At 39.7% G+C, this 14,963-nt stretch overlaps 1 protein-coding gene across 1 annotated transcript in view; it reads right to left on the bottom strand.

Moving 5' to 3' along the window:
• DPP4 (dipeptidyl peptidase 4) overlaps positions 1-14,963 on the bottom strand; it is a 79,164-nt gene that overhangs the window by 39,354 nt on the left and 24,847 nt on the right. Inside the window, exons 6-10 of the mRNA XM_047873595.1 lie at positions 8,053-8,105; positions 7,859-7,931; positions 6,917-7,037; positions 2,532-2,692; positions 691-803 (exon numbers count right to left, since the gene is read on the bottom strand). Of these exons, the coding sequence (XP_047729551.1) occupies positions 691-803; positions 2,532-2,692; positions 6,917-7,037; positions 7,859-7,931; positions 8,053-8,105 (521 nt within the window). The remainder of the gene's footprint in view (positions 1-690; positions 804-2,531; positions 2,693-6,916; positions 7,038-7,858; positions 7,932-8,052; positions 8,106-14,963) is intronic.

The raw sequence follows: 14,963 nt of genomic DNA, 5'->3' as shown, positions 1-14,963 counted from the left end.
TGGGCATCTTTATAGGAAAAGCACAGGAGGCTGGGGGTACTCAGTGGCAGAATTTCAAACCATCAAGGATTATTTGGACAAATGACATCCTAAGGCACATCAGCATCATGAGGATCCCTAAATGTAACAGTTTCCCTGAATTCCTCTAGTTCTCATGTAGACCTGCAAAGCCCTCATGATCTGACCTCACTCCTATCACTCTCCTCTCCACTCATACAGCTCTGGTCACTTGGCCTCCTCCCAGGGCCTCTGTGCACCCCACACGTCCCCTCTACGAGGTCTCGGCACCTGCTCTTCCCCTGCCTGGATACTGCACCCTCAGGTATTCAGGTGGCTAGCCACCCCCTCCTTCTCATGTCACTGCTCACAGGTTATCTCATTAGAGAGAGCTTCCTTAACTTCCCCCCCCACCATCACCATCACCATCACCTTGCCCTGCTTTGATTGGCTTCACATTTGTCACAGCTGGATTCTGTTTACCTGGTTGTTGTCTGCCTCCCTCATCTCGAGGGTAGGCTCCATGATACCTGGGGCCCTGGCTGCTCTCTCTATTCACTGCACAACCCCATCATTAGAACTGTGCCCAGCGTGAAGACATAAAGCAGGTTCTCAACACACACGTCGTTAAAATGTCCTCCCTGAGAAGTGCGAAACTGTTTACAACCCGCACATTCTGGTCAAGAGTCTTACCCTGTCAACATAGCAGCGGGAGGAGTGATTTCTACCGAAGTTGCATTGGTGTTTGGGTTGAGATTGTCGGTTTTTATAACAAAGAGCTTTACGGTTGGATTTGCAGCTCCTGCCTAGGAAAAAACAATAACAGAACCGGTAGTGACAAAAAACATAACATCATTACACAGGTTTAAAATGGTATAAAAATGGTATAAAAATGGTATAAAAAAACATCATTACACAGGTTTAAAATGGTATATAACATCATTACACAGGTTTAAAATGGTATAGTAATAAGACACATTAAAAAAATTAATATAGGGGCACCTGGGTGGCTCAGTTAGGCATCTGACTTTGGCTCAGGTCATGATCTTGTGGTTCATGAGTTTAAGCCCCAGGTAGGGCTCTGTACACACAGCTCAAAGCCTGGAGCCTGCTTCAGATTCTGTGTCTCCCTCTCTCTCTCTGCCCCTCCCCCACTCACGTTCTGTCTGTCTGTCTCTCTCTCAAACATTTAAAAAATTCAAAAAATTTAATATAGAAGATTTAATATAGATAAAACGAACATAAAAGAAAGTCATGAAATGCAACTTATTCACATTCAGGCAGAAACATATGCTGACAGCCCAAAGCACTCCTGTTTAAATCATGGATGTTCATAATTTATGTATTTTGTGCAAAGATAAGCTTTTGAAAAATCAATTCTATTATTTTACAAATATACTCTGACTCCAAAAGACAAGAAGTCTAATGGCTGACAGCTAGGAAGAATACCTTGGGTTCAGCCAAAGACACAACCCACCAAGAAAATGAGTTTACCTGAGTCAAGAGCCAATAATGCTAATTAGGAAGCAATCATTTGCACTCCAAATTCAAGTTCATCACATTTGAGCTTTGCAATCAATATGATGACAGAAATCTACAAAACTTTTTAATATATACACATAGATCTTCAATTGACAAATTAGTTAGAAATAATATATTTTTAGTGAGAGCGTTTTATGTGTTTTTTTTGCCAGTTTCACTCATCAAAAAATAACATTCCACTGAAAATACATCTCTATATTTAGTCTCTGATCTTTTTTTTTCTTTTAACTTCCTCTGTCTTCCTAAAATGGCAGCTCTTCATGAAGCAAATTGAGTGAGTTGGTAAAAATAAAAATCCCTTTTCCCAAGTTGCTTACAGCAAAAACATTTACTATTAGATTTTCCTATGGATGATACTGTGGCCATTAATATTATGATACTGGTGAAGAATCCTGGTTGCCTTCTAAATCCTCCTCTTCCTCAGCTTACACTGCTTAACAGAGCTGTTCAATTATCATAAGCATGCATCCCGGAGGGGAGAGAACAGCCTTGAAAACCAAGATGTGACACTATTATTCCAAATGCAGGACGTGTGAAATTTACATTAGGGCCAAATCTATACTAGAATCACCGAAACTAGTCATGTGTCTGTCAATTAGCAATACAACCTGATACATAACCGAGCTTTTCAACTTCATCGAGGGCACACTCCAACTTCTACAAATAAGATGAGTTTGTGATTCAGTGACAGCCTCTCTTTTCCTCCACTGAAACGTTTTTATTCCCCCTACCTCTTTCAAAAGCATTTCCCCCATCTTTTTCGGCTTGTCATTCCTCAAAGTTTTTGGAGAAATTACAAAACCTTAAATCACACTCTTTCCTGGGATAATAAAAATACTTTAAAATTGCCAGATGCTGTTGACTTCAGCAAGAGTAATCACAGCAAGCTGTTGAAGAGAGACTGACAATATTTTCATTAGCAGGAAAGGATTAAATGAAACCATTCTCTTCCCATCAAATCACGGAACCACCATGCGAATGGGAGTACAGACCTTTGGATATGGAATCCGCATAGTCATTGGGTACTGCAGTGACTCATCAGAGTAGAAAGAGTATTCAATAAGTGGGACTTGTGTGTCGTTAAATTGGGCATATGCTAAAAAAGTGCCTTTTGGAGACCACCACAGAGCAGAGTAGGCACTGAAGATTTCCTCTGAAAAAAGACATAAATTGTTCTGTTACAAGAAGTAGCTGATAAATTGGCTTTGGCATTCAAAATATTGTTCTCATTAGCTTTAGTAATTACAGTAGAGTTCAACTAATGAACCATTTTGCATTTGCTGGGCTTCCAAATTCAGAGTAATACAAATGAATAAAAATAAAATCTTCAAGGATAGATCTGGATTGTGAAAATAAGTAACCCGTTGGACCATTTTAGAATATTTTAGCACACAATATTTAATATAAGCTCTGCATTTTTTTTCTTTATCTTATAATCCTCTAAATTTATGCCGCAAAACGTACTAAAAGTAAATTTCACACAAGGGGCTGATTCTCCTTTCTAATTTTCAAACAGTCAACATGCCAGCATACTCTCCCCAACTGGGCTCAGTTTGTACTGAGCCCGCAGGGTACTGGTGGGTGGTGTGTGGCTCCAGACTATCAAACTAATATGGTGCCCACACTTTACTACTCTTGGCACAAACAAGGTGTGGGAAGGATGAATTTAGAATGACAAGGAGCTCCGTGAGACCCCTATCAAGAAATACCTCCTTCACTTAGGCTAGAAACTAAAGACTCCCATGGATTAACACACTCCTCTGGTGTATCCATTGATGGTGAGAGAAGAGGGTCAAAGAGGGAGGCAAATGAAAGGAAAGGTCTTGCTCTCCAGAACACTGTTGGACTCATTCTCTGGCAAATGTAGTTCCTTCCTATGTTGATTGTGGAGTCTATTCTTGGGACTTCCAATCTCTGGCTCTTAAAATGCCAAAACCTCTTTTACAGAGGGCTCAGGTAGAAGAGATAGAGACTCCTAGTCTTTTATGTAGATTTTTTAAAAATTTATTTATTTTGAGAGAGACTGAGCATGTGCACGTGCACACGCAGTGGGGAGGGGCAGAGTAAGAGGGAGCGAGAATCGCAAGCGGGATCCCAGCAAGGGGCTCTATCTCACCACCTTTGAGATCATGACCTGAGCCAAAATCAAGAGTCAGACGCTTAACTGACTGAGCCTCCCAGGCGCTCCTCTTTATATAGATTTAATCCACAAATCTCATGTTCTGCTGTGGGTGTAAAGGTAAAAGCAAAAGCATAGAGACTTGAATCTCAGAGTTAGCACATGCCCCAATCACTTTTCTGATTCCTGAAGCCTTTTTACAAGTTTCTTCCCAATGCTTGTTTTCAATAATAATAACGGTTAATAGTAGTACCAGTGACAGAAACAACAGTAGTCATAACAAAATGTAATAATTATCATGATGAGCCACTAGCATCCAGTGTGTGCTAACCATGTGCCAGACACTGATAAGCAACCTACATCTATTATTTCAGTTAATCCTCACAGTAGCTTCCTGTGCAGATGAACAAAGAGATAGACAGGCTTCAAGAGAATAGGTAATCTGCCCAGGGTCATGTGGCCAATAACTGAGAGAGTCAAGAATGAATCCAGACTTGTCTGGTTTGAATCCATGCTTTTCACCTTCATGCTCTATGTCCATCCATGCCTATTCCAGCTCTTCCAAGAAAGAGACAACCTCCTCGGTAAGGCAGCCTGCCGCGCTTTGTTTTATACCTATGTCATTAAGTTACTTTTGCATAGCAGTTTAGAATTTAAGAAACACTTATCTGATACAGTCATGACGAAGATCTTTAGGTGAGTCTATTCATATCCCATTGTACAGAGAAGGCAACTGAGGGGGTTAGACTGAAATAATTGCCAGAGACAAGAATAAGGGTACAGGACTTGTGAGTCCAGGTCAAGGGGTTTCTACTGAGAACTTCTTCATATACTGAGTTGATGTCTCCTTCCTTGTGCTTCTACCCATTGGTTCTAGTCTAAGATCAAGATGCAATTACATAAAATGAATATAATTACAGCAAGGCTATGGTTTTTTAAAAATGTTTTTAAGTACAGATAGCAGGGAGTGTTCTGTGTTTTGAATTGGTAGTTATTTGTAAATACAGAACATATTTTTCCATATCGTGATGTGTTAAAACCATTATTATAAAACTACTTCTGGTCAAACTCAAAGAGCTGAGAATGAATAGTAGGAAGAAGGGAGAATAACAAAGGAAGGAACAGATTTCCAGCCCTTCCTGATACAAAGCGGGCTGTGAGCACAAGTGTCTATGGCAACCTCTCCCCCCCATGACTTCCCTCAACTATCCCGTGATACCTCCTGTCCAGCCTCTCCAACCTTCCTTATGTACTCTCTGAACCCAGTGCCCTCCCCTGAATAGGTCAGTCAATTCACTCTGTGATGATTATCCCCTGGCAACTTTGTCTTCCTCTCTGGGCAGAGTTCCTTGACAGCAGTAGTTGGTTAGCATCTGTCCCTGCGTCTCTAGAACCTGACGCAGCACCTCACAGGTGACTGGCACTCAGCGTGAATTGCACTCAATTATCCACATCCCCACTGTCAGCACGACTACTTGAGGGGTAAGGAGTGCTCCATCTTCCAAATTTATTTCTTTCTCTGTCCCTTTTCATCCTTGCTCTCAAAATTCTCATTCTCACCCTGAGGTTAGGTAAACTACACTCATACTTCAGAGTCAATGTCATGTAATTAACTTCATACTAGAAGATAAAGTATTATCATTTTTACAAAAGAAGACACCTATTAACTATGGTAATAATCAATTGGAGAATCATGAAATAAGGCAAAGTGAAAACACAGGGAAATTGAGAGAGGAAGCCATTTGGGAACAGGGGGTGGGGCAAGGGACACATATTCCAGATGGTCAGCTACTCTGTGAGTGTCCCTCCATGATACAGCACGTGGCCCTGTCTACACCTTGCAGCTTTGTTTGTTCTTTTCCTTATGAACCTATAGACTCTCAGAACATACTCTTTCAATCTTATACTCCACAAGTCATCATGGCTGCAGTGGAGACCGGGGCTCTAATGGGAGGGTGGATCCAATATACAGAGAAGCAAGTGTGCCCTTTCCAAGTACGGATCATTCATAAATATACAAAACCAATTGTAGGAATTTCCCTGTAGGAACTCTTAAGTCCCATTTTCTAGAGATAGGCCCACAGTGGAACCGGGAAGCCATTCCTTTGCTTGTCATAAACATGCAAAATGAGATATTTCCAGCTATTCTCTAGGTTAGAAAGGACATTAGTATTAGGTGTGTTCTTATCTTAGAGATATACTCCGATGTTACAAGGAAGCGTCAAGTCGCAGCTTTGGGAAGAGGCTTTACCTAGTGTCCACTCTGGGAGTCCTTCAGGTTGTGCCAAGCTGTCCAACAGGTGTTAAAGATGTTTTTCAATCGCTAAGTAAATTTCATTATCAGTTTTAATCAAATCTTATTTATGGGCCATGGGGATTTATCTTTCTTTTAAAGTGATTTTTGTTGTTGTAACATTAGCCATTTAGTGGAACTGGACTTGAACTGGGTAAGAACCAATATTACGTCATGAAGAAAAACTATTTTATTTTTTTTAACTATGAGGAAAAACTCATAGGATGAACTAAGGATGGGCACTTAATAAGCATGAGGCAACCTCGCAAACAGTTTGGAACAGTCTCAAAATGGCCTTGTACCTTGGCAACTGTCTTGTTAATATTTTCTTGTTAATGTCTTGTTAATATTTTCTAAAACTCTACCCTAAAAGGAAGACTAATCCTTTTTTAATATTTTTAGTTCTGTTTTTTTTTTTTTACCCATTTTGTCCTCTAAGCCTTTCTAATTATTTTTTTCCTTCTTTAAAAACAGGAAATTATGATTTGTCCAAGTTCAAATGAACACAAATCCTCTGTAAAACAGATGCTTTCTTCCTCCTCTAGTCTCCAACCTCCAGACAATATTTTGTCAGCTCTTGGAATGCTGTGGGAGTATTTAGCTTTCCTCAGTAACTCTGGGTTAGGTAGGCCCAGTTAGAGAAACATCTGATGTTAATCTGGAAGCTTTTATGCCCCAGTAAAGCAGAAAAACTACCTATACAGAAAGGCCCTTTGTAGGAGGAGACAGAAGACAATAGGGGCATTGAGAGACAATGAGGACACAGGCAAAACTAGCTACTGCTAAGAAATCCTTGTGCTGTGGGACACCTGGCATTGTCAGTGCTAAAGAGATTTGATGACATTTAAAAGAAATGCAACTTATTTTGAATACCATTGAATTTCTCCATTTTAAAAGAAATGTTTTACTATTAAAAAAAAAAACCTTACAGACTTTCAAATTTGAAAAAGCTTTAAAGTCTCTACCTTCATAAACCCAGTCTGCTATTCCATTATATATTGCATTTTCTTCCCCGGTCCAGGTGATCCTATGACTTGATGAATTTGGTTCATTTTTAACATAAACATCATTTTTCCAAACGTATGCCTAGAAATATTGAAAAAGAGATTAATAAGTAATAACCTGCTATAATATATCTTATCCTAGAGTTAAAAAATATCTATCAAATATTTTATCCTCAAACAATGAAGTATGCAAATGTGATGACTACCTTGGGTTATTCAATTTGAGCAAGATAAAGAGTCCTTTTCTATCCTCCTCACATTTTAAAGATGCTAAGTATACAGCTATAACCTCCAAATAACTCTAAAGACACTCTTCACATATTAGAAACAGCTTACAACCACCACCATGTGCATGCTGAATGAAGTACATGAGAAAGACCCAGGAGGCTGACCACTCTCACACAATGATGCCTGCTTCGCATTGCTTTCTGGGGGCTGGGGGTTGAGGGAGTGTGGTTGCATGTCAGAATGGAGAGTTCCATCTACAAATGAACATCCCGCCTCCTGGTCAGTTTCTTTTGGACTTCTGCCATTCTCCTAGCACCACAGAACATGAAGGTATATCTATAGTGACAGAGAGAAGGTCACAGAACGAGCAAGAAGCAGGTACACCTCAACAAACGAACAAAACAACAACAAACTCAGTACAACAGAAAATAGAATTGAGGAGTTTAAAAGCATTTTTCCAGTATGTAGACAATTCCCCAGTAGCAGTTCAGAAACTTTTAGGAACCGTATTTACTGTGTAAGACCAGAAAAATGCTATTTTAGGCAATAACACTCTATTTGATAGTGAAGTATTTGCTTCCTAAGTGTCTGTTCTGTATCAGGGAAAGTAGCTTCTGCATCTTGTCAGACCTTTGAGCCACTATGTTTCTCTGAAAACAGAAGAGACTCACTAACCAATTTATGACCCTCTGGTGACCACGTGATCCACTGTGTGTTGTTTGGAATTTTCTCTTCTGTAATCAGCTGCCTGAAAAAAAAAGATAAAAGGAAACATTACCAAATGAACAAATCACAGTGGGATTTCTTCTTTTCAAAAAAGTATTATTACACTAAAAAAGCTTAATAGCTTTTATGAGGAAGTCACTGACCTTTTATTTAAATCATAAATGTCATATGAAGCTGTGTAAGAATGTCTCCATTGCTGTAAAAGAAAACAGACATTTCAGGCTCCTGTGATCCTTGATAGTTCAGCCACTTGATATAGGCACATAAGAGAAGATGTAAAGTAATATAACAAATTGCATAATTCTGTGTCACGTTTTGTGGTTCCCTATCTCAATCCTTAGAATTTGAGAATTAGGAAGAGATTCTCAGAGACCATCTGGTACAAACTCCTCAGGACCTCACCTGTAACCTAGCTCTGGCTTCACCCCTGCCAAGGAAACTTCTTGGGGTCACAGTGCTCCCCACATGCTACTCCCTGGTAAACATTACTCCTAGCATTTACCATAGCATGTTAAGTCCACCTGTTTAAGAAAATGCAGATTTTCACTTTTCAACCATCTTATTTACAAAATATTTCAAAGATCTATAGTTTTATTGCTGGTGATGATGTGGAGAAATACTCTCCTACATTGATCATGAAAATACAAAGTGTTACAGACTTTTTTGAAAGCCACCTGGTAATATATATTAACACTGGAATATATATCATCAATATTTTAAACAACGATATCAAATATCTAAAATATGAAAAGCGAACCAAATCCAAATAAATGAGAAGAAAAGAAACAATAAAGGTAAAATCAGTAATCACACAGAAAATGAACAGTAGAGAAAAAAAAATCAACAAAGCCCAAAACTGGTTCTTTGAAAAGATGAATAAAATTGCTAACACAGTAAAAGTAAGGGGGAAAAAAAAAAGACCAGTGAATGACCAATATTAGAAATGAAAAATGGGATTAAAAGATTTTAAGACCTGGGCACCTGGCTGGCTCAGTCAGTAGTAGAGCACAGACTCTTGATCTTGGGGTCCTGAGTTCAAGCCCCATGTTGGGCACGGAGCCTACTAAATATAAGATAAAATAAAAATCTGAAAAGAAAAGAAAAGAAAAGAAAAGAAAAGAAAAGAAAAGAAAAGAAAAGAAAAGAAAAAAGCCATCTTGTTTGGGACCTGGGTGGCTCAGTCGGTTGAGTGTCCGACTTCAGCTCAGGTCACGATCTCATGGTTCGTGAGTTAGAGCCCCGCATTGGGCTCTGTGCAGACAGCTCGGAGACTGGAGCCTGCTTCGGATTCTGTGTCTCCCTCTCTCTCTGCCCTCCCGCCCCACACTCTGTGTCTCTCAAAAATGAATAAACATTAAAAAAATTTAAGATTTCAAGACCATATTACAAACATTTTTTGGGGGGCCAATAAATATAAAAGTTAAAAAAGGGGCAAATTCCTTGAAAATTAAGTTATCAAAACTGAGACAAGAAAAAATGGAAAATCTGTGAAGTCTCATATCTAATAAACACATTGAATCAATCAATAAAAATATTTGCACAAAGGAAACTCTAAACCCAAATAACTTTACCAGCAAACTCCGTGTTATTAACCAAATGAGTTGAAAACTCACACATATCTAAAAACCCTACAAATTTGTAGTGTCATTCATAATTGCCAAAACTTAGAAGAACCAAGATGTCTTCCAGTAGGGGATGGGTGAGCAAACTGTGGTCCATCCAGACACTGGAATATTATTTAGCAGTAAAAAGAAATGAGCTATGACATCACAAAAAGACATGGAGGGACCCTCACATGCCTATTGCTAAGTGAGAGAAGCCAATCTGAAAAGGCTACATACTGTATAATTCCACCACATGATATTTTGGAAAAGGCAAACTAATGGATACAGTAAAAAGATCAGTTGTTGCCAGGAGTTTGGAGGAAGGAAGGGACGAAGAGCTGGAGCACAGAGGATATTTAGGACAGTGAAATATTCCATATAATCCTGTAATGGTGGATACATGTCATTATACTTTATAGATATACCAAAACCCATAGAATGTACGACATAAAGAATGAACCCTAATGTAGACGGTGGATTTTAGTTAATAATAATGCATCAATAATGGCTCATCAATTGCAACAAATGTGCCATACTAATGCAAAATGTTGATAATAGGGGAAAGTGGGACAGAAGTGGGGGATGATGAGGGAGTATATGGGAACTCTGTGTTTTCCACTCATATTCTATAAATCTAAAGCTATTCTAAAAAAAATTAAGTCTGTTAATTTAAAAATAAACGAAGTAGAACTATACCAGAATCCTTGGAAGAAGTTCCACGTGGTATCATTGAATGAGAAATGCAATTTACAGAAAAGTATGGAAAGTAGGATTTTATTTTTTATGGAATAAGCAATAACTAAAAAATATATATCTTCACAGAATGATTGGATAGTATAATACACACACACACACACACACACACACACACACACACACACACACGATTCTTAACATGTGATACCTGGGGAAAAGATGGGGGTGGAGAGAAGTAGAGAACCAGGCATAAGAGGAAAAAAAGGTAAGACTGAAGATAACATATATATACACAGATTTGAATTTATGAAAAATTATGTTTTATGTGAATGCATGTACACATTAAAACATGTCTTTATGTCTGTCTTCCCTACCATATTCCTAGATGAAAGAAATTGTGTTTTATTCATCTTTAAATACCTGGAGTCTTGTCTAGCACAAGCCACATAGTCTGTGTTCAAGAAATAAACCAAACCAGGGGTACCTGGGTGGCTCCGTGGGTTAAGCATCCAATTTTTTGTTTTGGCTCAGGTCATGATCTCATGATTTGTGGGTTTGAGTCCCACATCAGGCTCTCCGCTGACAGTGTGGAGCCTGCTTGGGATTCTCTCTCTCTCCCCCTCTCTGCCCTTCCTCTGCTCTCTTTCTCTCTCTCTGAAAGTAAATAAATCAAACTAAAAAAAATAAATAAATAAACCAAACTGATATAAAAATCAAATTTTACCTGTGAGAATGAAATAAACAAAATGGATAGCTCAAGGATACCCAGTTTGTATAATGGCAGAGCTGAGACACAAGCCAGAGTTTCTGACCTTGAAGAATATTTCCCACTTATCATTTATCACCCTCCTATCCTCTCATGCCAACAATTATGTATTAAGTCTCTAACTTTTGTGAGTCATACTTTTTTTTAAAAATCTTGGATTATTTTGGGGCACCTGGGTGGCACAGTAGGTTAAGCGTCCGACTTCAGCCAGGTCACGATCTCGCGGTCCGTGAGTTCGAGCCCCGCATCGGGCTCTGGGCTGATGGCTCAGAGCCTGGAGCCTGTTTCTGATTCTGTGTCTCCCTCTCTCTCTGCCCCTCGCCCATTCATGCTCTGTCTCTCTCTGTCCCAAAAATAAATAAACGTTGAAAAAAAAAATAAAATAAAAAAATAAAATAAAATCTTGGATTATTTTGACACAATCCATGCTTGTTTCTGGGAAACCTCTGAATGCTCTATCTGCGAGAGACAAACGGTGTGCTACAGGCTTAAAAAGAGGTTGAAGAAGGTTTGAGATCACTCAGGATGACAGATCCATCATGAGTTGCAAAAGGAAACCTAAAATGTCTGGGGTGTTCACTTCATCGTTGAAACAGACTCATCCCCCTATTTAGGTTATAAACATTAGCGGCTATCCTCTGTCAGGCATTACTGGCTGAGAAAGGCTCACTGTCCTTGAGGAGCTCAGAGTTGAATGGGGGATATGGACAAGTAAATATGAGAAAAGAATCTCAAGAGATATAATAGATGTAGGTGGGGAGAGGCAGGCATCATAAATTAGGACGTGGAGAGGGAGAGAGGCCTATGAAAAAGTGATTGTTAGACCAAGTCTCGATGGCAGAAAACTGCCACACAGAGCAGCGGTTACAAAAGCATCATAGCAAAGAGAAGCCGAAGGCCAAAGATGGGAAAGATTATTGTGAAAAGCACAGGCTTTGGAGTCTTCTAACCTGGATTCAAGTTTGGCTATAATGTTTGTCGCCCACCCTCTGTTATTCACACGTTGAAATCCTATCCCCCTGTGTGATGGTATTGGAGGTGGGCCTTTGGGAGGTAACTAGGTCATGAGGGTGGAACCCTCTTGAATTGGATTAGTTCCCTTATAAAAGAAATTCCAGGGGCATTTGGGTGGCTCAGCTGGTTGAGCAGCCGACTTCAGCTCAGGTCATGGTTTGTGAGTTTGAACCCTGCATGGAGCTCTCTGGTGTCAGCACAGGGCCCACTTAGGATCCTCTGTCCCCCTCTGTCTCTGTCCCTCCCCAGCTTATGCTCTCTCTCTCCCTCAAGAATAAATAAGGCATGTTTTGTTTTGTTGAAATAGAGACTCCAGAGAGATTCCATGCCGCATTCTCCATTTGAGGACACAAAGAAGATGGCCAACTGTGTTCCATGAAGCAGGTCCTCACCAGACACTGAATCTGCTAGCACCTTGACCTCTTGACCTATCTTGACCGTGGACCTCTGTCTCAGCCTCCAGAACTATGAGAAATAAATCTGGTATTAACCCACCCCATCTGTGGTATTGTTACAGCAGCCCAAATGCACTAAGACAAGTTTCCATTATGTAATATCAGGCAAGTTTCTTTCTAAGGTTCAATTTTCTCTTTAGGAACATGGGGACAATGTCAGTAACAATCTTAAGAGAGGTTCATGAGAATGCATGTGAAGTGCTAAGCAGGGCTCCTAGAATATTGTCAATATGTGATAGGTGATGCTACTATTACCTCTGGAGCATTCAGCAGCAAGGGGAGATGTTAGGAAAACATACATACCAGGCCGTACAGTACTTATGAATTTATGTTTTCACTCATTCACTCACTTATTTGCTCACAGCCACAACGTAGAAATAATAATTGCTCTTTTGAAATGCGCTCAGTTCAGTCATGGAGAAGCCATGGAGTAAAATCTAAAGAACTTTGCACAGTAGACTTCCAAGGAAATAGAATAAAACTCAACTTTTCTCAGATATCCTGAGACCTGATGAGTCAACTGGAATATTGTCAACATGTGATAGATGATGCAACTATTACTGTCCGGAGCATTAGGCAATGAATAGAGATTACTACACGTTGTACATGTATGCTGTAGAAAATTCTATCAGACATTCTAAGAAGTAAAAGAGAAGATGGAGTGCTCTACTTTGAATAATCTTGTAATTTAGTGCTCTGCAGTCAAAGGTATGGAGAAAGTAAAATAAGCTAATGTGGTAGGGAGTGAATGGTGAAGTGTGGGAGAACAGAGTGGCAGAGGGCCAAGTTAGATAAAGCAATCCAAGAAAGCTTGGACTTGAATTTACTAAAAAGGGAGTACCATATGATAATCAGGGGAAGAACGTTCCAGAATGAAGCAATAGCAAATAGTTTGGCCCTTAGAGGAGAATGAATGATGCTTGTGAAAAATGAAGAGTGGTGTACCTAAAAGTTCTTTGGATCACTGAATTACCTGGGAGCCCTTAAATCTACCCATGCCTGGGCCCCACCCATCACTATGCTGAACTAGTTGGTGTGGGGTAGGCTGCAGGCATCTGTATTTTTAAAAACCTCCATAGGTGATTGTAAGGTTCAGGCAGGGGTGAGAAGTACTGGCTGAGATGGTGAGTCCAGAGAAGGTAGTAGGAGTTGGGTTAGCGAGGGCAGACTGAGGTCTAATCACATAGGCTTCTGAGGATGCTGTGGTTAAAGTCTGTGTTTCATTCTGCAAGGGATGGCAAATCACTGATCATGAGGGTTCAAACATAGGCATGACATGATCTAACTTAGTTTTTAAAAGGAGTCCTGTAGATACTGCCTGAAAAACATGGATGGCAGCAGAATGAAGGAAATACCAGAAAAACAGCAAAAGCAGTTAAATGCATACATAAACTACAGTGACAAGGCAGATACAAATTACCAATGATGGTTGCCCAACTAAGGTCTACCAGTGAAATACATCTGTTAGTATACATCATATAGCACTTATTGAACTTGGCCAAATAGTAAATTGAGCTGGTATTTACCTTTCTGTTTCTACCTTAACCTTTATGTTTGTCCTTAACATGGGCAATTGTATTCAGTTGTTCTCAGCCCTTTGCTCATTAAAATAATATGCCCATTAAAAAAAAAACATGGATGCCATCTTCACTCCAGACACTATAATTTATGAATCTGGGGATTGGATCTGGCCACTGGGAATTTTTAAAAGCTCCTCAAGTGATTTTAATCTATAGAGAGCAATAAAAACCACTGAATTAAATGAACAACCCATTATTGGGAACAGATGTGTTAAAGTTGGCCTAAGATTCTGATTGGCTCCTACTTTATGGGTTTAGCAGAACAGAGTCAGAGAGTCTTCATGTCCAGGAAATGGAGCTGGACACAGTGAATCCAGGGTAAATATTATGATTGAGAGCCACCATATTGAAATGGGAAATGGAGTAGGGGATGGGGTTTACTTGGCCTGAGTATAGAAGAAGCATTGGGGTGTGAGATAAGGCTGCTCAGTATTTATTATTTATTCTAGAATAAAAAGGCAGAAGTGGGGATCCCCAGCTTTGTATTTTGCTTTCAATGCAGAATATCCCTACAGGTTTTTAATCTTTCCTACAAGTCTTAAGACTTCCTATACTTGACAACTGTTGTCAAATCCAGGAATAATTAGAAAGCTGCAGTTAAGGGGCGCCTGGATGGCTCAGTCAGTTAAGCATCTGACTCTTGATTTGGGATCAGGTCATGATCTCATGGTCCATGGATTCGAGCCCCGCATTGGGCTTTGTGCTGACAGTGCTGAGCCTGTTTAGGATTCTCTCTCTCTCTCTCTCTCTTGCTTCCTGCCCCTCCCCCACTCACCATCTCGCTCTCTCAAATAAGCATTAGAAAAAATAAAAGTAAATAAAAAGCTGCAGTTAAAGTTACTGGCAATTTGTAGCCATTCTAAACGTGAAGAGAATATGTGATTAAGCTTTCCTGAGTGTGTGAGACTCTGATTTTGAGCTGAGGCTCCCCCTTTAGAA

Source organism: Prionailurus viverrinus, chromosome C1 (assembly GCF_022837055.1).
Source record: "Prionailurus viverrinus isolate Anna chromosome C1, UM_Priviv_1.0, whole genome shotgun sequence".
In the NCBI taxonomy this organism is placed as follows: domain Eukaryota; kingdom Metazoa; phylum Chordata; class Mammalia; order Carnivora; family Felidae; genus Prionailurus; species Prionailurus viverrinus.
This window is presented reverse-complemented; position numbering and strand designations above follow the sequence as displayed.